The 22,600-nt window shown below is 54.6% G+C and overlaps 4 protein-coding genes across 4 annotated transcripts; 2 read left to right on the forward strand and 2 right to left on the reverse strand.

The window, feature by feature from the left end:
* Window positions 1–5,880: 5,880 nt before the first annotated feature.
* On the reverse strand, window positions 5,881–6,723 carry MIND_00931500 (uncharacterized protein; the record flags this gene model as incomplete). The annotated part of the gene is made up of 5 exons (XM_037365939.1): window positions 5,881–5,980; window positions 6,027–6,167; window positions 6,215–6,333; window positions 6,382–6,445; window positions 6,497–6,723. The coding sequence occupies 5 exons, from the start codon at window positions 6,721–6,723 to the stop codon at window positions 5,881–5,883; spliced, it is 651 nt and encodes a 216-aa protein (XP_037217351.1).
* An 8,556-nt stretch (window positions 6,724–15,279) lies between these two features.
* Window positions 15,280–16,361, reverse strand: MIND_00931600 (uncharacterized protein; the record flags this gene model as incomplete). The annotated part of the gene is made up of 7 exons (XM_037365940.1): window positions 15,280–15,300; window positions 15,350–15,483; window positions 15,539–15,704; window positions 15,755–15,947; window positions 16,007–16,121; window positions 16,178–16,305; window positions 16,357–16,361. 7 exons carry the CDS (start codon window positions 16,359–16,361, stop codon window positions 15,280–15,282), a joined length of 762 nt encoding a protein of 253 aa, XP_037217352.1.
* Window positions 16,362–16,908: 547 nt separating this feature from the next.
* Window positions 16,909–19,057, forward strand: MIND_00931700 (MFS general substrate transporter; the record flags this gene model as incomplete). The annotated part of the gene is made up of 11 exons (XM_037365941.1): window positions 16,909–17,081; window positions 17,130–17,167; window positions 17,223–17,246; window positions 17,293–17,332; window positions 17,383–17,409; window positions 17,456–17,790; window positions 17,849–17,990; window positions 18,036–18,158; window positions 18,207–18,553; window positions 18,610–18,692; window positions 18,740–19,057. 11 exons carry the CDS (start codon window positions 16,909–16,911, stop codon window positions 19,055–19,057), a joined length of 1,650 nt encoding a protein of 549 aa, XP_037217353.1.
* Window positions 19,058–21,694: 2,637 nt separating this feature from the next.
* MIND_00931800 (uncharacterized protein) lies at window positions 21,695–22,377 on the forward strand (the record flags this gene model as incomplete). The annotated part of the gene is made up of 3 exons (XM_037365942.1): window positions 21,695–22,099; window positions 22,155–22,275; window positions 22,325–22,377. 3 exons carry the CDS (start codon window positions 21,695–21,697, stop codon window positions 22,375–22,377), a joined length of 579 nt encoding a protein of 192 aa, XP_037217354.1.
* Window positions 22,378–22,600: the final 223 nt, after the last annotated feature.

Here is a 22,600-nt window from a genome sequence, read left to right on the forward strand (position 1 = left end):
CTAATCACGGTTGCAGAGGTGGCAGCGCAGTTGGCGCTTCTTGTGGGGTTCAGGAATAGCGGGACCGGAACAAGGAATGCAGGGTCCTGAACACATTTCGGGACGGCATCATTTCGGTCCTTCAGATTTAGTTTTGACTTTGCCGCCTTTAAAGCCTTATCACGGGCTTTATCTCCACCGACGGTAGGGAAGACTGCGTTGTGGTCGCTGGGATGTGTTGCGGAGAGACTTTTCTCGACGTGCGGCGGCTCAAGGTAGGAGGGGTTACCCTTGGTACCAACAAGTCGCGAGAGTCGTTGGCCGACGGTCTTTCCCGGTAGTGGGCAGCCACAGTATGTGTAAGAATAGAACTCAGTCGGGGCACTTTAGAGTGAACGACTAGTGTATTGTATGTACCTGTAAGAATAGAACTATTACAGAATGAGTAAAGTGAGAAATGGTAAGTAGGGATGCGCACCTCAGTCGGGGCACTTTAGAGTGAACGACTGAGGTGCGCTCCTGTATCAGTACGATATAAGTAAGAGATCAACTGGGCAATCGGTATCATAGGGGGATGTGAAAGTACGCGTCTCTATAGAGACGCGCCGGCTATATGGCCAGCCGCGCCTACTCTAACACTCCCCCAGGCGAGGATGTCCATATAAGTAGAAAGAGAAAATGAAAGAAAAGAATGTACGTACGGGCTTCTTCGCCCCGCTCCCATACCTCAACTCCTCTTAAGCCACCAGTCCCAACGCGCGGACATGTCCGCGATGCGCATCTCGCGGCAAGATCTTTGTGAATATATCGGCGATGTTGTCCCCCGAGGGTACATGAGTAACCTCAATATCGCCGGCCTCAACTCGTTCGCGGATATAGTGTTCGCGCACATCTATATGTTTGACGCGCGCGTGGCCTTTTGGATCGCGAGCTAAGGCTGCAGCGCCCATGTTGTCGGTAAAAATGGTAGCCGGTCGCTCTTGCGGCATTCGCAACTCGTCGAGGAATGAGTTCATCCACATAGCTTGTTTCGCACCGCGAGCAAGCGCAACGTACTCCGCTTCTGTCGTAGATGTTGCCACTGTTGCTTGTTTCTTCGATGACCAAGATACCGGCCCACCCGACATCATGAAGACTTCTCCAGAAGTCGACCTGCGGCGTGTCGATGTCTGACGCGTAGTCCGCGTCTACCCATCCAATGGGTTTAACCCCACCCGCCGACCCGCGCTGATAACGAAGTCGATAGTCCAGAGTGCCTTTGATATAGGCCAGGAGGTGCTGCACGGCCTTCCAGTGTGCTGGGCCGGGATTCTGGACGAACCGCCGCCAGGCGATTAATTGCGTAAGCGATGTCGGGTCGCGTTGTGGTTTGCGGCATGCAAAATCGACCCAATGGCCTCGCGATAGGGCTTGTCGGCCATGTACTTGATGTCAGCTGGAGTCGAGGGCGCTTGCGACTTGGATAAGATGATGCCGAGGGGAAGTGGAGTCGCCTTTGGGTTACAGTCTGCCATGTTGTAGCGTGTCAGTACTCGCTCGAGATAAGGACGGGACGACACCGTGATGATTCCTGCCTCCTCGTCGTACGTGACGCTCATCCCAAGAGAGGATGCAGTACGCGGAACCTCGGTGACCTCATACGCCTTCTTGATTCCATCTATCGCCTCCTCCGCAGCTGCGCTCGACGAAGATATCCCATCCATGTCGTCTGTATACACTCCCATAATAGACGTTCCGTTTGCAGATTGACGAATTCTGACCGCTGGGTCTGCGCGCGACCGAACCCAGTCGAGAGCACTTAGAGTAGCATTGAGTTCATGCGCCCAGTTGCGACCCGACTGCATCATGCCGTACAGTGAGCGCAACATGAGGCAGACCTTGCTCTCCTGCCCCGGGACTACGAATCCCTCGGGTTGACGCATGTAGACGGTCTCTGTCATTTCCGCATTCAGATACGCGCTGACGACGTCCATGGCCCACATGACCCAGCCAGGCTCGTCCACGCAGATTGCCCAGAGCATTCTAAGTGATTCGTATCTGACAACACCAGCATACGTCTCGAAGAAGTCCACTCCGGCAATCTGCTGGAATCCTTTGGCTACAAGTCGGGCTTTCCACTTGATTATCGCGCCGTTGGCATCGTACTTGACAGCAAACACCCATTTGCTGTCAATTACATTCGCCCCCGGGGGTAGATCGACAAGCGTCCACACCTCACGCCCCACAAGAGACGCGTACTCCTTCCCCATCGGCGGTACCCAGATTTCAGGATGCAACATTGCCTCCTTGTAGTCCTTTGGTACCACCAGGGTCGAAATATTGAAGGCGGCAGCCGCCCGCGTCCGTCTGGGGCGCTTGCGCTGGTTAGTCCAATCCTCGCCTGCAGCTTTCGCCGCTGCTTCATCGGACCGGTAGTCAAGCGATTCTTGCATGGCTCTTGTCATTGCAGGAGTGCGTCCAGACCGGCGGGAGGTCTCCGGTACAGCAGAAGCGAGAGGCGCTTTAGGATCTTCTTGCGTTGGGGCACCAAGATCTGCGTCTGCGGAACCAAACTTGTTAGCGACGTCAAGACTAGAGTCAACAGAAACATGCGGTTCATCCACGCCATCATCAGCGTCCCCAGCGACCTCCAACGCTCCCCCAGCTGGCGGACGCGACCAGTGACCCGCTCCTTCGTCGAAGACCACGTCGCGGGCAGAGAACAAGCGACGCTTTTCAGCGTCCCACATTTGGTAACCCGCAGTGCCGTTATATCCGATCAAGACGACTTTGATTGATCGGGGATTCAATTTGCCTCCGGCGTCGGTGATAGGGACGATTTTCGCGTAAGCGACTGATCCGAATACGCCGCAGGTGAGCGACGTTTGGCTTGCTCCCATGGTAGACCTCCCATGGTGTCTTCCCACCAGCACGACTTTTCGGGTGGAACCACTGCAAGTAGGCCGCTGCCTCTACTGCCTTCGGCCACAAGGACTTTGGGAGTGATGAGTCAGCCAGCAGCGAGCGCGCAAATGAAATCGTCGTGCGTATACCGCGTTCCGCGACGCCGTTCTGTGCTGATGAGTGAGGAGTGGTTACTTCAAGTATGATACCTTCCGCTCCAAGGTATGCATCCCAGCTCTCGTTTATCCACTCCCGCCCACCATCCACTCGAAGCTTTCGAATCTTCTGGCCGCTCTGCGTCTCGATTTGGGCTTTCAGCCGTTTAAAGGCCTCGAGTGACGTTGCTGCCGACTTGTCCTTCAGAAAGAAGACCCATGGCCCCCCACAAAAGCCGTCGACTGCGTGCAGGACCCATCGAGCTCCCCCAAGCCCGACCAGCTGTGCGGGACCCCACAGATCCATGTAAACTCGCTCGCCAATCGCCTTCTCTGGCTCGTGTACTCCATCAAATGGCCTCCGTGTTTGCTTCCCCGCCAAACAATCCTCGCATAGGCCGTGGTCTACCCCTGCTGTTACGCTCAATCCTTCGACATGCTTCCCAGCCAGCAACATGTCCATCCCGCTGTTGCCGATGTGTCCAAGACGTCGATGCCACGTCTCCCTGCTTGCCGGCATGTCTCGCGAGTTCGTTGCGGCAGCAGTCACATCGGCCTGGTCAAAATCCAGCCGATACATCCCATTCTCGAGCTTTCCCTCCATAAAGACTTCGCCTCCTGGCGTTTTAAACGACGCCTTCCCCTTTCGGAATTCGACTCCGAAGTCCTTCTCGTCTAACCGCGAAATCGAGATAAGGTTGTATATGATGTCAGGGGTGTGGAGGGCATGGAGGAGGATCTCTTTGCGTCGGCCATTGAATGTGTAGGTCTTCTTCACGGTCCCACTGCCAAGGATTCTGAACTTGGATCCTTCAGCTGCGTTGCCTTCGCTCTCTGCCGGATGGTACTCCGTAAAATCCTCGCGGCGCCAAAAGCAGTGGTCGGTGGCGGCCGAGTCTGCCACAACAATGTACGATCGTTGGGTCTCAACCGCCAGCACAGTCGTGTTGGCGCAGGCAAGTTCGCTTTGGCAGTGCGCTCTGTACCAGGCTGACAAGTCGAAATTAGGCTCAGGATTGTCAATGAAACTCGAGGGGAATTGAGTGTCCTTGTCGGTTAGATTATCCATCAGGACGTGTTCGGTGTCTGACGTGCGGTAGATTAGGAACCGGTCTTCGGTTGGGATAGACGTGTCCCCAGGGTAAGGTTGTCCTTGCTGAAGAATCCTGGTCGCGTCGCGTTCACGTTCAGTCAACGCTTGGTACGTGTGTCGTCGTCGTGGATGGACTCAGTGTCAGATTCATCCGAGCTCAGGTCGCAATCGGACAACCGAAATGAGTCAGACAAGCCCTCAACCAAACTGAACGATGTTCCCGAGACTGGCTCTTCCGACTGGGCAATTTCGTCGGCTGTTCGGGGCACGGTCACGTGGACAATCGCCTCCGTTACCTCGGGCCAGTTCATGAGCATCTCGGGCGAGGCGAGTACCTCTTCGCCTTGAAACCCGACCAACTGTGTCCCATCAGGGTCGTAAACATTGACTGTTGCGGCGGGAATGGACCAATCCGGGGTCTCCCAAGTTACGACGGCAAAAGCATATGTGTCGACCGCGTTGACGCTTGCTCCACCAGCTGAGCGTTTTCCCTTCCACCAAGTTGGCCACTGGCCTTCCTTTCCACCGCCAGGCCAGAAGCAGTCTTCAATCAGATGACCTTTTCGCTGGTCGGCGCCGCATTTGGGGTTAACACATACGAGCGCCTTCCGAGCAGCTCGTCTCGCTGCGCCAGGGGATACTGCGTTGGTAGCGAGCACTTGGGCAGGTTGAGTGGTTGAGGTGGTGAGTGCGCGACTTGCGATGCGTTCGGAATGCATCGTGATTAAGCTGATAACTTCTGCTGACGTTTTGAGAGGGTACAGCTGAGGCACGATACTGTCCCATTCTTCTCCCAGCGAGCCGATGAAGATGATGCGGAATGCGTCATCACCGACATTTGCGCCTTGGTCGTTTGCGCTCCGCCAAAGGGTACGCATCTTGGCGATGTGCTCTTGCATTGGGACGCCGGGCTGGAGGAAATTCGACACAAGTTCGCGATTGGCCTGGATCAATGCCATTGCGTTTACTCGCTTGTGATTGTCGGTCAAGGATTTCCACGCCTCAGCAGCAGTGCCGTCTGTTTTCATCCCAAGGCCGATAGGGTCCTTGACATTGAGAATGATCAATGCCTTGGCCATTGCATCGCGGTGGACCCATTCGTCAAGGCTGGGCTTGGTGGAGTAGATACTAGTGGGCTCGGGGGGAAGCGGAACGGATGCGGGGGGTGGTAGTCGCAGTCGTTGATGGATTAGGGGTAGGAGTAGGAGCGGGTCGAGCGATATCGCCCAGGATATATCCGCGCAATCCGCGCGCGTCTGCGATGGCAGTAAACTTGGTTTCGAATCCTACGAAGCCATTTCCATCAAACTTCTCCCCGTCTGGGAGAATAGTCAGCGAGTTCGAATTCGTGCTCATCTTGAGCAAGTCAGGGGTAGTAATAGCGTCAAGCTGGTCGATGTTGGTCTGGGTGAGTCAATAGTTCAGACGAGCGGTGTCTGCTGGTAGTTGTGCCTCGAGTTCTTTCAGTCCAAGATTATGCGACGGGGCCCATAACCTGTAAGAATAGAACTCAGTCGGGGCACTTTAGAGTGAACGACTAGTGTATTGTATGTACCTGTAAGAATAGAACTATTACAGAATGAGTAAAGTGAGAAATGGTAAGTAGGGATGCGCACCTCAGTCGGGGCACTTTAGAGTGAACGACTGAGGTGCGCTCCTGTATCAGTACGATATAAGTAAGAGATCAACTGGGCAATCGGTATCATAGGGGGATGTGAAAGTACGCGTCTCTATAGAGACGCGCCGGCTATATGGCCAGCCGCGCCTGCTCTAACAGTATGTGTATTGGACACCGAAGAAGCGGGAGCGCCAGGCCGAGGCGGTGGTGTCAAAAGAGTTGGAAAGATGGGTTTCTTCAACTTTATCATCACTGGATAGGTATTGAACACGGAAGACGGTAAGAAGGGTTTGCCTACTGATCGATGAAGGAGCCGACGTATTTCTTCGTATCGTAGTAGTAATCATAAGAGCGTAACTGGTGTGTGTGCCAGGCTAGGTCGATGTCCAAGGTCGGTACTAGGAAATGTATGGGCAAGCCAGACATGAGGTCTAGGAAGCTACATAGTGTGTGTAAGTTGAAGAAAGATACTGTGAGCGTGCTTACGCATGGTAACGGGCGATTGCATGCCAGAGAACGACCTCCTCGTCAATTGTCTCAAATGCACCAGGCTGTGTCCATTTCAGGTCGTACATCTTGCCCACAAAAGAGTTCTGGCGGGTGACCTGCGTCATTTGAGTCAATTATGTGTGAAGAGATTTAGGAAAGCTGACCGCAGCGACAAGTTCGACGGAGAATATCCGTCCATCGGTGTACGCATTTGTTAAACGCCGGAACCTACAATCTCAAGTCAGGCTACAGATGAAGCGAGTATGCGGATGGACTTACAGTCTTTCATCTGGTCTGAGTATACCATACATAATCCCCTTGAGAATCGAAAAGCTATAGCTAGCTTTACGCATAACCTCCCTTGCCGTCAGAGCATCGTTGTTGCGTGCTTTGAAGGTTCTCGCTTGCAGGATCGCTGTCTTGACTCGACGAGCATGTGCAATATTCTTGGTATTCCCGGGTGTGTACAATGTACAGTGGCGGCGGCTATTGATGCAATGTCCCATTTTGGTAGAGTAGATCAAAAGCGTTATTTCGTGTGACCCACTTGCCTCCGACCTTGTCGGCTGATTTCCTCGACGCGTCGTTGGCCCACAGACGCGTCTGTTGGGTCACGGCGTGTTTGTTGACTGCATGAGGCAGTCAACAAGCGCCACTGGCCTCAACAACCAGCGCCACCGGTCGTATAAAAGCCAGCAGCACCCGGTTTCCGCCACCCCTCTTCTGTCAGGGGAACCTCCCTTTCGGCCCCTCGGAGACGCCTCCGATTCCGGTCCGACTCCGGTTCCGTCTCCGGTCCGGCCCTCCATCTCGCCCGCACAATCACCGATCCGTCAACGCCCTCCCGACGGTCGCCCTGGGACCTCGCCTGCGACGCCGCCCAAGCCTTCTGTGCCCGACAGCGGCAGCTACGGACAAGCAGTATATAGTCAGCTACCTAGCAGGCGGACCCTTAGAGTTTCTTCTCTTTGGATCCTCCCCTGCTAGGTCAGCTTCATTTGTATTCGCTTACCAATGTTCACGCCTTTGGATCCTCCCCTGCTAGGACCTTGATCTCAGGCCTCCGGGGTTGCCCTTACAGCAGAAGAAACTCTCTACGGGATCAACCGGACAAGATTGCCAGGTTCGGCGCTGACTCAGGCTCGGAGTACGAGTCCGTTCTGCCCTCGTCACCGCCCCTGCCACTTGTCCCCTCCTCCTCTACTCCTGTGGTCCCCGCACCCGTCATGCCGTCCGGAGTCACTCCTACCGCAGACGCCCGGCTGGACTCACTCGAGGCGAAAATCGATAGCCTAACTGAGGCCCTTGCTTTACTCACCAACCAGGCTTCCGCTGCCGCTGCCGCCGCTAATAATGCTGGCGGACCCCAAACACCTTCGCCGGAGACGTCGATTCCGACTCCGACTCCGGTCCAGGGCGATTCCGAGGCCCTCTTTGGCAACATCAACCTCGCCTCAAAATTGGTCTTGCGACCAAACCCCCCGTTCACCTTCAACGGCGACCGGAAACGCGGCCGCGCGTTCCTTTACGCGGTCCGCACCTACGCCCGCCTTGCCCCTGAGGCCTTCGTGGTCAACGGAGAGGCGAGCGAGGAAAAGGCCGTCCGCTATGCCATGTCGTTTATGGCAGAAGGACCCGCTCAGCAATGGGCGGAGCGCCACGGAAGCAAAGCCCCGTTTCCGTTTCCGTCCTGGGGCTCGTTCGTTTCCGAGTTTCGACTCCGGTTCGTTGAGGAGAACGAGCAAGATCACGCTCTCTCCAAGCTGGAGACTTCCGCCTATCACATGGGCACAAAGGATGTCTACCAGTACACCGACGACTTCGAGGACCTGATGGACCTCGCCGGATTCGAAGACGCGCTGGTCAAGGTGACCAAGTTCCGCCACGGACTTGACCCCCTGATCAATAACGGAATCACGTCCTCGAACGACCCCCCGGACCTCCGGGATTACCTTAGCTGGCGCACCCGGGCCTTCCGTCAATACGAGGCCCTGGTCCGGGCCAAGCTGATCAAGTCAGCCGCCCCCAAGACGCCTGGCGGTTTGATTCGGACTCCGTTTCCGGTCAACCGCATCCCGGCTCCGGCCCCTTTCCGCCCGGTGGCTCCGGTCGTGCCACCCGCGGCCCGCGCCCCCGCTCCGGCGCCTCCAGCTCCCGTCCCTATGGAGTTGGATCGCACCAGGGCTCGGGGTGCCCCTCGTCGTGCCTGCTTCAGGTGCGGCGACCCAAACCATCTCGCCCGGGATTGCCCCCTCCCCGCCGATGTCCGCTCAATGGACATCCTCGACGAGGTGATCCAACAACTTGGTGACGAGATGTTAGCGGAGTTGATCGCCCGCTACACGGACACAACTGCCCTGCCGGAGACGGCAGCGGAGTCGATGGCCGGAGAGGATTTTGTCCCCCCGCGACGAGTGACTGGTGTGCCCTCGTTCGCGTCTATAAATCGTTTTGCCTCTTTGTATGATGAATGCAGTTCTTTGCCCTACAATGAGCCCGAAACGAAAGACACACCCTCTCCTGCCCCCGCTTCGACTCCGTCTCCGACTCCGCCCGCGACTCCGGTCATCGTCCTCCGCCGCCTCACTGCCTGGGAAAAGAAACTGCCCAAGCAGTACACCGTTGCCGCTGCCCCTGGGGCGAACTCCCTCCACCTCCCGTTAGAGCTCAAGTCCACCACCAGCGCGCTGAAGCTCTCACTCTCTGGGCTTGTCGACTGTGGTGCCACCTCCGACTTCATTGACACGAACTATGTTGCTCGGAATGGCATTCCGGTCCGCACCCTCGATCAGCCGATTCCGGTTTTCAATGTCGATGGCACCCCCAATGACGCTGGCTCCATCAAACAGATCGCGGACTTGGTCCTGCGCTACAAGGGCCATGCCGAACGAGTTCAGCTGGCCGTCACCCATCTTGGCAAGCAAGACCTCATCCTGGGGTATTCCTGGTTGCGGAAACATAACCCAGAGATCAATTGGGAAACCAAGGAGGTCAAGATGACACGGTGCCCCCGCAATTGCTCGACCTGCCGTGAGGAAGAGCGCGTCGAACGGACCGAGTTGCGGCGACTCCGGTCGCTTCAGAAGCGTCTCCGCTCCGGCCCGTTCCCCTCGGTCTGCGCCATGGACCTTTCTGGGTCTGATGACGGGGACGATTCCGTCTCCGGTGACGACTCCAGCCTGCCTGATCTGACGCCGGACTCCGGACGACGACGATGACGATGGTCAGCTTGAAGATGGTGACCGCATCTTCTACACCTCGTTCCGCCCCTCGGAGGAGATACGCGCTGGCAGTACTGTCTCGCAACGCCTGGCCGAAGCCTTCGCCAGGAACTCCGCCCCTCCGCCCTCCGAGATCCCGGACTGGGCTAAGGAGTTCCAGGACGTCTTCAACAAGGAGTCCTTCGACACGCTACCGGAGCGGAGAGCCTGGGACCACGCCATTGAACTCGTCCCCGACGCTAAGCCCACCAACTGCAAGGTGTACCCCATCTCGCCCCTCGAGCAACGCGAGCTCGACGCGTTCATCGAGGAAGGGCTTTCGACGGGCCGGATTCGCCCCTCCAAGTCTCCGATGGCGTCTCCGGTCTTCTTCGTCAAGAAGAAGGACGGCGGACTCCGCCGTCCAGGACTACCGTGCTCTCAATGCGATGACTGTCAAAAACCGGTACCCCCTTCCGCTGATCAACGACCTCATCAACCGGCTCAAAGGCGCTCGTTACTTCACCAAACTCGACGTCCGTTGGGGCTTCAACAACGTCCGGATCAAGGAAGGTGACGAGTGGAAAGCGGCTTTCCGGACTAACCGAGGCCTGTTCGAGCCCTTGGTGATGTATTTCGGCCTGACAAACTCTCCCGCGACGTTCCAAACGATGATGAATGACATTTTCCAGGATCTCATCCTCTCCGGAGACGTCATGATCTACCTTGACGACATCCTGATCGCCCATTCCGACCTCCGGAAACACCGGCAGATTGTCCAGGAGGTCTTACGGCGACTCCGGGAGCACAAGTTGTACCTTCGAGCGGAGAAGTGCGACTTTGAAAAATCGTCAATCGAGTACCTCGGAGTCATCATCTCCCACAACCACGTCGAAATGGACCCGTCAAGGTCGCAGGCGTCTCCGCTTGGCCGACTCCGGAAAACAAGAAGGACATTCAGCAGTTCCTTGGGTTCGCTAACTTCTACCGCAGGTTCATTCGGGACTTCTCGACCCTTGCGCGCCCTCTTTTCGTGCTCACCAAGAAGGACCAGCAATGGACTTGGGGCAACGCGGAGGCCTCCGCGTTCCAAGCGATCAAGGACGCGGTCACCTCGGAACCGGTCCTGGCGATTCCGGACGACGCACGGCCTTTCCGACTCGAGGCGGACAGCTCTGATTATGCGGACGGGGGCGGTTCTTTCACAATCCGCCCCGGACGGGAAGTGGCACCCTGTAGCATTCTATTCCAAAAGCTTAAATGATGTCCAGCGCAACTACGAAATCCACGACAAGGAGATGCTCGCGATCATCCGCGCACTCGAGGAGTATAGACGCTTCCTCGAGGGCGCCGCGCACCCTGTCGAGATTTGGACTGACCATAAGAATTTGGAGTACTTCAGGAAGACGCAGCACCTCAACCGGAGACAGGCCCGGTGGTCTCTGTACCTCTCCCGGTTCGACTTCACGCTGCACCACAAGCCTGGCCGCGATATGGGTCGGCCTGACGCCCTCTCCCGGAGACCCGACCACGGAGTCGATTCCGACAACTCCGATGTCGTCCTTCTGCGGCCTGAACTCTTCCACGTCCCGCGCACTCGAGGGCGTTTCCGTTTCTGGTCCCGGCTCTGAACTCCTCCGCGACATCCGTGATGCCCTCTCCGGTGAGCCTGACCTGGAGGAGCCCGTCGCACTAGCGGCCCGGCAACTTCTTAAGGTTCAAGGTCAAGCTCGAGGCCCCCGCTCCTCACGTTCTGACGAGTGGGCCGTCTCCGGCGGTCTTCTCCATTTCCGAGGAAAGATCGTCGTACCAAAGGACAAGGACCTCCGGAGACGCATCATCGAGCTCTGCCATGACACCCGAGTCGCCGGACACGCAGGTCGTTTCAAGACCCTGGAGTTGGTCTCCCGGAACTACTGGTGGCCTCAGATGTCTCGCCATATCGGCCGGTATGTTGCGACCTGTGACTTGTGCTGTCGCACCAAGGCACTCCGGAGACTGCCCCACGGAGAACTGCACCCCACGGAAACGCCCCGAACGCTGGCATACCGTCTCCGTCGACTTCATCGTAGAGCTTCCCGAAGCCCATGGGTACGACGCCGATCATGGCGTCGTCGACACCCTCGGAAAGCGCGCCCACTTCTCAGAGTGTCATACGACGGTCGATGCAGTAGGGGCAGCCCGCCTCTACTACCGGAATGTCTGGCGGCACCATGGGACTCCGGAGAAGTACGTCTCCGACCGCGGCTCGCAGTTCATCGCGGACTTCACCCGAGAACTTTGGCGTCTAATCGGCATCAAGCCCGCCACGTCTACCGCGTACCACCCGCAGACAGACGGTCAGACAGAGCGCGTCAACCAGGAGCTGGAGCAGTACTTGCGGATCTTCACCAACTACCAGCAGGACGACTGGGATGAGCTGATTCCGGCCCGGAGTTCGCCTACAACAACCACGTTCACTCCTCCACGCAGCAGGTCCCCTTCATGACGGACAGGGACGGCTCCCGCGCATGGGCTTCGAACCCGGAGTCCGTTCCGCCATGGAGTCAGTGAACGAGTTCCGCGACCGGATCGCCACTGGTGTTGCTGAAGCCAGGGCCGCGCTCACTAAGGCCAAAGAGGAGTACAAGCGCTACTACGACCGGAGACGGACTCCGTCTCCGGAGTTTAAGGTTGGCGACCGTGTTTGGCTGGATGCCTCTGACATCAGGACGACTCGCCCCTCCTGGAAAAGTTCTCCCATCGCCGCCTTGGACCGTTCAAGATAGTCGCGGAGATCAGCAAAGGTGCCTACAAGCTCGACCTCCCTCCGCGCTACTCGAAGCTCCACCCGGTCTTCCCCGTCGTCAAGCTCGAGCTCGCCCAGGACGACCCCCTTCGACGGACGCCCCGGCTACGACCAGCCCCTCCGGACCTCGAGGACGGAGTCCCGGAGTGGGAAGTAGAGGAAATCCTGGACGCAAGGGTGAGGTATAAACGGCTGAACTACTTCGTCAGATGGAAAGGCTACGACGCATCGCCACGACCAATGGGTCCGCTTCGACCGCGTCTTCGCCCGGAGAAAGTTGCGGAGTTCTATCGTAAGTACCCTGGCAAGCCACGACACATCGCCTCCGCGACCTTCGACTCGATTCCGTTCCGGTCTATGCGCCGGGACGCCGCATTCAAAGGGGGGTGATGTCAGGGGAACCTCCCTTTCGGCCCCTCGGAGACGCCTCCGATTCCGGTCCGACTCGGTTCCGTCTCCGGTCCGGCCCTCCATCTCGCCCGCACAATCACCGATCCGTCAACGCCCTCCCGACGGTCGCCCTGGGACCTCGCCTGCGACGGCCGCCCAAGCCTTCTGTGCCCGACAGCGGCAGCTACGGACAAGCAGTATATAGTCAGCTACCTAGCAGGCGGACCCTTAGAGTTTCTTCTCTTTGGATCCTCCCCTGCTAGGTCAGCTTCATTTGTATTCGCTTACCAATGTTCACGCCTTTGGATCCTCCCCTGCTAGGACCTTGATCTCAGGCCTCCGGGGTTGCCCTTACATCTTCCCTCCCTCCTCCTGGCCATGCCTGTGCACCTCACACAGCCGGGTACGCCTCGGCAGCGCCGCAAGTACTCGCTGGTTACTCCTGGAAAGAGCGCGCAGGTCCTCCTGCTGCGGGACGACTTTGAGTGGTCGTGGCAGAGGATCGCTGAGCACCCGCGCCTGTCCATGTGCGACAAGTCGGCACTCTTTCGGAACTACAAGAGTGTCAAAAAGAACGGTGACAATGTGCACCTTGACAAGCAGAAGGGCAAGGCCGGGAGGAAGACATCAATCACAGAGCAGGATATCGAGCGGGTGGAGGCGGCGTTGGAGGCAGGGGACGTTACGGATGGGGCAGATGTGCAGAGGGTTATGTTCCCGCACATTCCAGCCCGTACGGTGCGCGACAATGCATCACTCCAATCACTTTTCACTGACTTTTTTCTTTAGGTCCGGGATTCTCTCCATCGTCATGGTCTTGTTGGCCACGTCCAGCGTCAAAAACTCCCCTTCACACCCCGCCACTACAACCTCCGCAAGCAGTGGTACGAGCAGTTCGAGTCCTGGACCGACCCTGCTATCTTTGCTCGCGGTGTCATGATTAATTCAGACGAGACAAAGATAATGGTTGGCGGCTCGGATGGGCGTCGTTACTGCCGGCGGCGTCGTGGCCAGGATCTGCTGGTGCCCCGCAATGTGCAGCAAGAGCACCGGCATGGTCGAGGCAAAATGAAGCTGATGCTTTGGGGCGCCATTCACCCCGAGGGCGTCAGCGAGCTCATCGAAGTCAAAGGTCTCATGAACGCGCATCAATATGTCGACATTCTCAAACGCGGTCTCCTCCCCATCATCGACCACTATGACAGCTCCCCCACCCGCTGCTCCTTCCTCATCTTCCAGCAGGACAATGACCCGAAGCACACATCACGCTTGGCCAAGGCATTCCTCAAGGACGAGGGCATCAACACGATGCCATGGCCACCCGCATCACCAGACATCTCGCAGATCGAGAACGTGTGGGCCGAGCTCAAGCGTCGGCTTCGTCAACACCCGGATTACCCAACAGTTGCAACCAACGAGAGGCTGCTGGAAATGTGCCGCGAAATCTGGCACTCGGAATCCTTCAAGCAGTACGCTATTCATACCTACAACTCCCTTCCTCGTCGTCTAGTGCAGCTAAAAGCCAATAATTTTGCTTGGATTGACTACCAATACACCTATTGTACCCTACTGTACCCTTGCTGTATATTTTCTAGCCTGTAGCATAGCTGTAAATACCAAAATGGTGCGTTTTCACTCGATGTAACACATGTGTGACAATTTCTTCCCGATTTGGGTGTTGCATCAATAGCCGCCGCCACTGTACCGCTGCAAATGACAGTTTATAAGCTGTGAAAATAGTTGGGTTGTATTCGGCATAGACTTACGCAAGAAAGTCTGAGGCCTCATTTGTATCTGGTCGTACCAGATCATCGGCAAGCTTCCGCATCCACTCTTCATCTGCCTGCTGTTCGTGCTGCTGAAACCGAGTCCGAGCGTTCCGACATCATCCATGCCATTCTCCCCACAGCTGGGTCCATATCCAACCAAGGCATTCGACGGAGCAGTCCAGCCAAGTTTAGTACAGTTCTGGTCCGTGTTGGCCCAAGGGACTGGAAAGAGGGTCCTCTCAGTGGTGATCTCATGCCTAATACCCTCTGCCTTGACTCACTGATGATTTTTAGGCCTTCAGGTTGCGCATGTGAAGCTCATATTTCGCCTCCCACTCGGCATAACGACCTACACGGAACCCCTTGTTTACGTCCACTGGTTCACTCCATTCCGCAACACCATTGACGACTTCACCTCTGCTGCTGGTTTATCACGTATTTCCCACTCAACAACGGCAGGACAGCGACGAGCATCCATCATTCCATTGTCCGACATCCTCCAAACCTGTCACTTGACACCCAAATTCCCCTCCAGCACACCTTCCAACTGGGATACAAACAGCATACTGAACCAAGCTGTTGCCTTTTATTTTAATCCTTACTTACGTTACAGAGATTTTTATCTTTTCCGTTACAGTATGTACCTTATAGTCGAGTATCACCAGCGGCGGGAGGCACAGCTGGCGGCAACACTTGCCCGTGGTGCTAATCATATTCGGTTCTAGCTGCCTTGATTTTTCTGTCACCATACATAGTATAATTGTGATAATAAAGACAATATTCTCAGAGTTGCCAGCAATACCTACTCCACATGGCTTCAGGGCTACATGTGAGTCGAGTAGTTCTTGGAGCTACTAGTATAATATATTTGTGCATATGTATCATTAGCTGTAGTATGTATAGCTCTACAGAGCACTACAGGCTTATATAAAACAGCTACGGTAGTGCAACAGCTGCTACATTGCCACTTATAGTCATGGCATACAGAGATGTAGCCAAATCCGTGTTTCCTGATGAGCGCATCGTGCGTAATATTGAAGAAGCAATCGTCCGTTGGGTTGTTGCAGACGCGGGTGAATTTGAGCTGCAGAAAACCCGTTCCATCGGCGCAAAGAAAGGCTGCGAAATATAATATTTAATGGTCGGAATCATGAGCCAGAACAGGAAAACCGACGAGTAGAGTTCACACTATCACATTTTGGACAGATCACTGTTTTCTCGAGCAATTTCGTCATGGATTCGAAGGGGTCGAATGGTGTTGCTGTCATCGAGACCCAGTCTTGTACTCGATTGTCTTCGTTCGTGGGAATAATATCCAGGAGTTGACCGAGGCCCATGCCCTGACAGGAGAGTTGGTGACGGTGTTGAGTGCAGAATTGGAGATACGCACCAGAGCCGCCGCGAACGCCTTTCCAGCCTTCCACAGTCCTTTTAGAGCCGAAACGCGCAGAGCATCCTCCGTTGCCCATCCAGGATTCAGAAGATAGGTGTGCCAAACCATCATTACATCCAACGGCGGCATAATTACAGCTATTCCTCGATCGGAATGAGCCGGTTGAAGGGCTTGGCACCAGCGCTCGAACCTAGGAGAGATATACAGTCATTAGTTTGTCCGAAACGGACTATGAACTTGAAAACGCACCTTTCGACGGCAAATCCGACGAAGACCGACCATCTCCTCTCCTTCTCCTCCGGTGGGGGAAAATATTCAATGCCGAGGTCTTCTTGAGATGTGTTTTCGACGCGCTGACGCAGTTCTGCAAACGCGTGCAGCAGGGCCAGGTGGTCCTTCAGCTGTTCGACAGTGACGAACGGGCGGTTCTTTGGAGTCTCTTTGCCGCCAACACGGAAGGTTTCGAGCGGGGCATATGAAGGAGGAGTCGCTTCAAGGGCCATGTTGGAAGGTCACATAAGATGTGGCTGATGAATGCGACCTGAGCGCTGAGCCATTTATATGATTTACGGAGTGGAGATTTGAATGGGTTGACGCACAGCATTTGGAGTACTTATTCGACAGCTTTTGTGGGAAGGTGCATCATGAGCGCACTGCCCACTGAGACTCGAGTGGCAAGAGCGGGATTCACTAGTTTCTGGGTTGAGGGCTGTTGAGGTTGGGAAGAACAAGGAAACAGTTTCAATGAAATCGGCGCCTGTGACCAGAGGTCACAACCTCTCAATTATGAAAACCCACCAGACCAACAGACATTGCTCTTCAAGCAACGATGTGCATCTTTTCAGCTCCATGTGGGTTGCACTGCTACTCATAGACTCACTCGCTGACACAAAGCCAGTATCTTTCCACCGGCATCACCCTTTCACTCTTGAAGTTTCTTCGTGACTTCGATCTTTCCTGCCCTGGCTCTTATCTCGCCACTCTTGCGCTAGACGGGCGGTAGACGTGGGACTAGATGCACCAAAGCTGAATGAATCGAAGCTGGTGGTTTTATAAAGCTCTCGCATTCTCGCACGCGGGTTACGTGACGTGGAGAGTGCCTTATCGCCCCCTTCCTTCCCGCCTCCACCCCGACACCGGTCACGAATTCGATGGGCGACGACGAGAAACACGTCCGGTCGAGTGTTGAAAAGGGCAGCAGCGATGAGGGCGGGGAGAAGCAGGGACATCTTGTCGCGGTTACAGCGGAAGAGGTTGATACAGGTGCGGCCCTTGTTGCGGGTGACCACGGGGAGCTCGACCCCGTGGAGGCGGATCGTGTCCTGTCCGTAGTTCTTCTTCCTCCCTGGCACCGCTTCTAACCGTTTACCAGTCGCAAAATCGATTGGCACATTCTCCCGTTAATGTGCAGTGAGTACCACCACCTAGTTGTCTGTTTCGTCCAACTCTCAACCGAAGCACCTAGTTTTGTATTGGATACAGTTCATGGGTCTGTCCCAAACACTGCAATCCTTCCCAGCCTAACATTCTCACAGACAAGACGACACTCGGAAGCTCTGCGATTCTGGGTATTCAGTGCGTGGTTCATGATTCTTGGCCGAAAGCCCCGTCTGATTTTGTCCCAGGAAATCAACCCATCTCACGACCAACCAGTGCGCTCTTCTCGTCGCACAATCTCCCTCATCTAACACAGCTCAGATACAACTGGCTCGGCACGATTTTCTACCTTTCCTACCTCGTATTCGAATTCCCGCAGAACCTTGCTCTCCAGCGCTTTCCTGTTGCCAAGTGGATGAGGTTCCCGCTTTTTCGCTTCCATTGGCATCTCTTCTTTGCTGACGGCTTCGACAGCATCAACATCTTCGTATGGGCTGTCGCGTTGTGCTCACACGCAGCTTGTAAAAGCTTCGGCGGTCTCTTTGCTGCTCGGCTCGTTCTTGGAATGTGCGAGGGCAGTATCACCGCGGGCTTCATGCTGGTTTCGTCCATGTTCTACACGAGAAAGGAGCAGACGCTACGAGTTGGTTACTGGTGTAGGTCCATTCCCGACAGCAATTGTACCATTCGCTGATTGACAAAATTAACTCTTAGTTCTTATGAACGGGACGGCCCAAATTATCTCCGGTTTCATCTCCTTCGGCTCGCTTCACATCCATACGGCCAATTTCAAGCCATGGCAGTGGTTAATGATCATAACCGGCATATTGACATTTATAACAAGTCTTTTGTTCTGGTATGGGTTGCGTGCAGTTATGTGGATATCACTGATGCAAAACAGGTTCTTCTTCCCGGACTCTCCCACCTCTGCGTGGTTTTTAACCCCTCAAGAGCGGGCGGTGGCTGTCTTGCGAATCAAAGTCAATCAAACTGGCGTCGAGAACAAACGCTTCAAGAAGGAACAGTACGTATTTGCTCTCTTTTCTACCTTCCCTAACAGCTATGTATGTAGAATGATCGAGGCCCTGTTGGACCCCAAAACGTGGCTCTTCGCGCTCTTCTCCGCGTTAGACAACATCCCGAACTCGCTGACAAACCAGCGCCAGATCATAGTCTCGTCCTTTGGATTCACGGTTCTGCAGACAACTTTGTTGGGCTGTGTCGATGGTATTGTCGAAATTGTCACCATCTTCACGGGCGTGCGGATTTCAGCGAGATTGGATAGCCGCGCGTGGGTCGCATTTGTGTATTTCCTGCCGAACGTATTGGGCGTCATCCTGATAAACACGCTTCCGTGGAGTAACAAGGTCGGGCTGCTGTTTGGTGTGTGGTTGACAGGCGTCGGGACAACAGGATTCGGTGTGTCGGCTTCTATGCATCGAATATGCGAACTTACAAAAACCTTTCCATCGCAGTTCTTTCTCTATCTTGGCTATCTTCTGTAACGGCCGGCCACACGAAGCGTGTGACTACGAACGCGATCATGCTCAGCGCCTATGTTTGTTTTGTTGCTTCATCACATCCCTTACTGACTGTTGGTTAAAGTGCATTGGCAACTCTGCGGGGCCGTTCATGTGGCAGCAGAAATACAAGCCGCGTAATCACGTTCCATGGACGGTCATCGGAGTCTGCTATGGCTGCTGCATGCTGCTTGTCCTCGGCATCCGCCAGCTCCTTATTGCAGAGAACAGACGCCGGGACGCCGAGCCGCCTGCAGACGATCCGTACGATAATGTTTACGTGGAACGGGTTGGGACGGATGGAAAGGTGGAACGGGTCAAGTTGGATAAGGTCAAATACTCCCTCTCAGTCTTGCAGTTGAATCTAATGCAACATATGGACAACAGGAATACCTTGACCTGACCGATAAGCAAAATCGGGACTTCCGATATGTATATTAACGAAAATGTTTGCGTGGATCATTGGTGGACCCTCGCTTAGGACAACTCGAAGAAGAAGCCAATCTCTTATGTCTCCGCTATGTATGAACCCAAAGGAACATTTTTCTTCATGGATCGATGCGACTGATGGCTTGATGCGATATCATGTGGTTGTGACGATACGCGTTCCATTCTTCTCTTCCTCCAACACAACGAGAGGGAGCTTTGCCCAAATCTCAAAGTACTCCCTCCAGACGAAAGCAAATCCACTCTCGGATCTCAGCTTTCCAATAGTGTTGCCTCCATGGTGCATAATTCGTTCGACCCTTCGAAAGTCATTCGTTCCTTTCAGCCGCAGGGATACCTCAGACTCGGCCCCGTCATCCACCAATATGCATCGTCCGAGTCGTTGCACGGCAAATTCCGCTGTCGTGTCAGCTGACACCTTCACGACGCCGTTGCACTCACTTCACATGGTTAGCGATGAAATGTAGGACTCGGGGACATCAAAGTGGGACTCAGTCCTACTTTGGGAGCCCCACTCCTACTATTTTCGTTACTCCTCCAGGAAGGCTCTCAGGCCAACGACACGAATTAGTACCCGCGCTCAAGACCGTTCAGTTTGTCAACCCACTGCTCCCTCTCACCGGACTAGTTTGGCAGTGGCAGAATTTCTCCATCGGACCACTATTTATCAAATTTTGGAGCTGTTCACAAGGTCAGAGCGCGACGCCACGAATAGCTTGACTTCTGCGGCTGCTTCTCTCCTCCGTCGGGCCGGCGCAACTCTACGAGTAAGACGCAGCCTAGCTTATCGGTTCGGAAACGGCAGTCTATTCTCGCCGCAGCTAAGGGGGCCTGAGAACAGGCTCAACTCCGGTCTCCGAGTCTGGCAGCTCGGACTCGGAATCGGAGATCGCTGAGTGCGTCTTGCTGTGCTGAACCGGACCAGTTGGCGGTTCATGTTTACAGTGCGTTGTTCAGAACACCAGGCTCCTCTGGGCCCGCATTGACCGTTCCTAGTTAGAGGTGGCCTCCGCGTGCCCTTGCTCTAATATTGGATTTGGCTTTCTGCAGCCTGCCAATAAAACCCCACGGTGGCGTTCTTTGTGCCGACCAACTGGCACGTTGCCTATCATGTCAGTGCCTGTCGACTTCTATGGACGGGAAAGTGTTCAAGTGGTTACCCGCGAGTCGTACGACAAACTCAAGATTTCCGTGGACCTTTTCAAGTTTTATCTTCACCGTGACTCTCAGGCTGGCACCTAATTTCAACTTGAATTCTTGTCTCGAGAATTAACTGTCAGACATATTATGAATAATACTGGGGGTTCTTCTGTACGTAGAGGATTTTGCTCGTTGCCCAACGTCTTCAACATGCGAGTCCGATTTGACTGACAACTTTTCACAAACTTTTCAAGGGCGGGAAGGCAATGATCGAGTACTGATCACTTGACTGGCTCAGCTGACAATTTTAGAACGTTGCTATCAAACCCATTACCGTAGTATTTCTCACAGGCGAGGAATTATTACTCAGGCTCGGAATTTCTAGACACTGGCAGATTGAGTCGTCAGCTGAACTCCGATCCAGAGTTTGTACGACTTTCTCTCACTTGACGCCTGCAGCTGGCCAACGCCGACTGCTTGAAACTTGCTTGTGCATGCAGTGATGGACTGATTTTTGGTAGAAACGGCCCAAACAATACTTATCACCTCGAAAGAGTTCACAGACTACACTAGCGTAGTTGCTGTTACACTGGCAGTGATTTGGTTCCGTGGATGCTCAGGCTTAAATGATGCAAGGATGATGATGTCGTCCAAGCGCGCGACCGGAAACTACGGAAAGTACGATGTCAAATTGTTTGGAAAACGGCAACTCAAGAGGTTAACGTTGCCAAGCGACACATTTACTTAATAAACATGTTGGTCCCTTTGCCAGTGCATCACAGGAATCAGGCACCTTGTCGGTTACTACTTACAGCTTACTTGCCTATCTCTACTCCATGAGGCGCAGCTCTTAGTGCAGGAGTTTGTTCACACTGGAAACCACACCTTTGAAGGTCTCTCTTCTCGTTCCGTGCCAGTGCATTGATCTTTAGCTTAGCTTCGGAGGCGAAGCAATTCGGCATCCGGCAGCGAATAACCGATCAGCTATCAAAGCGGCGGCGTGACGTAACCGCCCGGATTCCGCTATCTTTGGACTTTCACTTGTGCGCTGACGTGTCCAGTGTAGACCTCCAGTACGGGTTAGGGGCAACACCAGGTATCCGCCAGCTGTCGAGGTGAGTTCTCCGGGTCTCATTTCGTATGGGTTGACTCACGTTGCATACTAGCATATGCCTACCTACAAAGAGAAGGGAGCGCACCCACGAGAAGCTTCGCTCTCTTTGTCGAGACACAACTATCACGACCTCTTAATCGGGACTGGTCCCAAACGCATCCAATCGCCATCTCAAATCGGGCCTGAGCAGTGGTAATCCGTGCCGAAAATGACTTAGCGTGGCTGCGAATCACGTCGTGGGTATGTGATTCCATGAAAGAAAGAAGCTTCGGCTTACAAGTGACCCATTTATATATAAGTGTAGACCGAGCACTGTACTACTGCCCCCACTCTTCACCCATGCAGTCCCCAACCCGTTCCCTCCCTCTCATTCTGGAAGACCGCACTGGTGCCTACACCACCACGGACTTTGACGACATCTACGATCGCGCGTTCTTTCATGTTGTCTGCTCCGCCCAACGCTCTGTCATGGTATATCCTATGACTCGACGGACCTCTCGCCATCGAGACGCCCACTGGCAAGCCCACCTCCATCTTCCCGCCGCCGTTCTTGAGTTCGCGGCCGATGGCGGGCTTGGCAACATTAGCTTTGCTACTGTGCCTGGAGCTCGACCGAGAGTACTCCCTATGGTGCAATACTTACGCAAGACCGGATTGTTTGGCCGGTCCTTAACGAGAAAGTTCGTCTGCTCAGATGGACGAGAGTACAAGTGGACGCAAGGAACAACTGGACCCGAGTGGAGTGTGCGTGGGTTTCGCGTTTTTCTTAGTGACTGAGCTCACTCTGTTGTTACCACAGTGCACAACCACAGACAACTTCGTTGTCGCCCAATACGACCTGAAGCCTGCCGATGTACGGACATACGATGTTTCGGGCAACTCATTCACGATCTATGATGGCTTCACACACCTTACGCTGGGTATGTTCCATTGCAGTCTCTTTTTGGCTCTTTCTGATAAGTGCTGTAGAGCTTCTTGTGTCATTCATCATCATGCGCCATATCCAGCAGTATAATCTCTGAGCTCTTAGCATATTCCGATCACACACCTACCGGAATTCCCGTTCCGAACTCCGTACTCCTCGCATTCATCGCCCTTCCACGATACCATGGCATATTCCCAGCGACACTTCGTTGCTTCTCTCTTATCGGTTTATCGAGATGACATGATTGACACTTATCCGTCGCTGTCTTGCTCTTATCCTCTATCTGCATCGCATTGACAATACCATTTGTTGTACTACTA

Source organism: Mycena indigotica (assembly GCF_014461135.1).
Source record: "Mycena indigotica strain 171206Taipei chromosome Unknown Mind.scaff0008, whole genome shotgun sequence".
NCBI lineage: Eukaryota > Fungi > Basidiomycota > Agaricomycetes > Agaricales > Mycenaceae > Mycena > Mycena indigotica.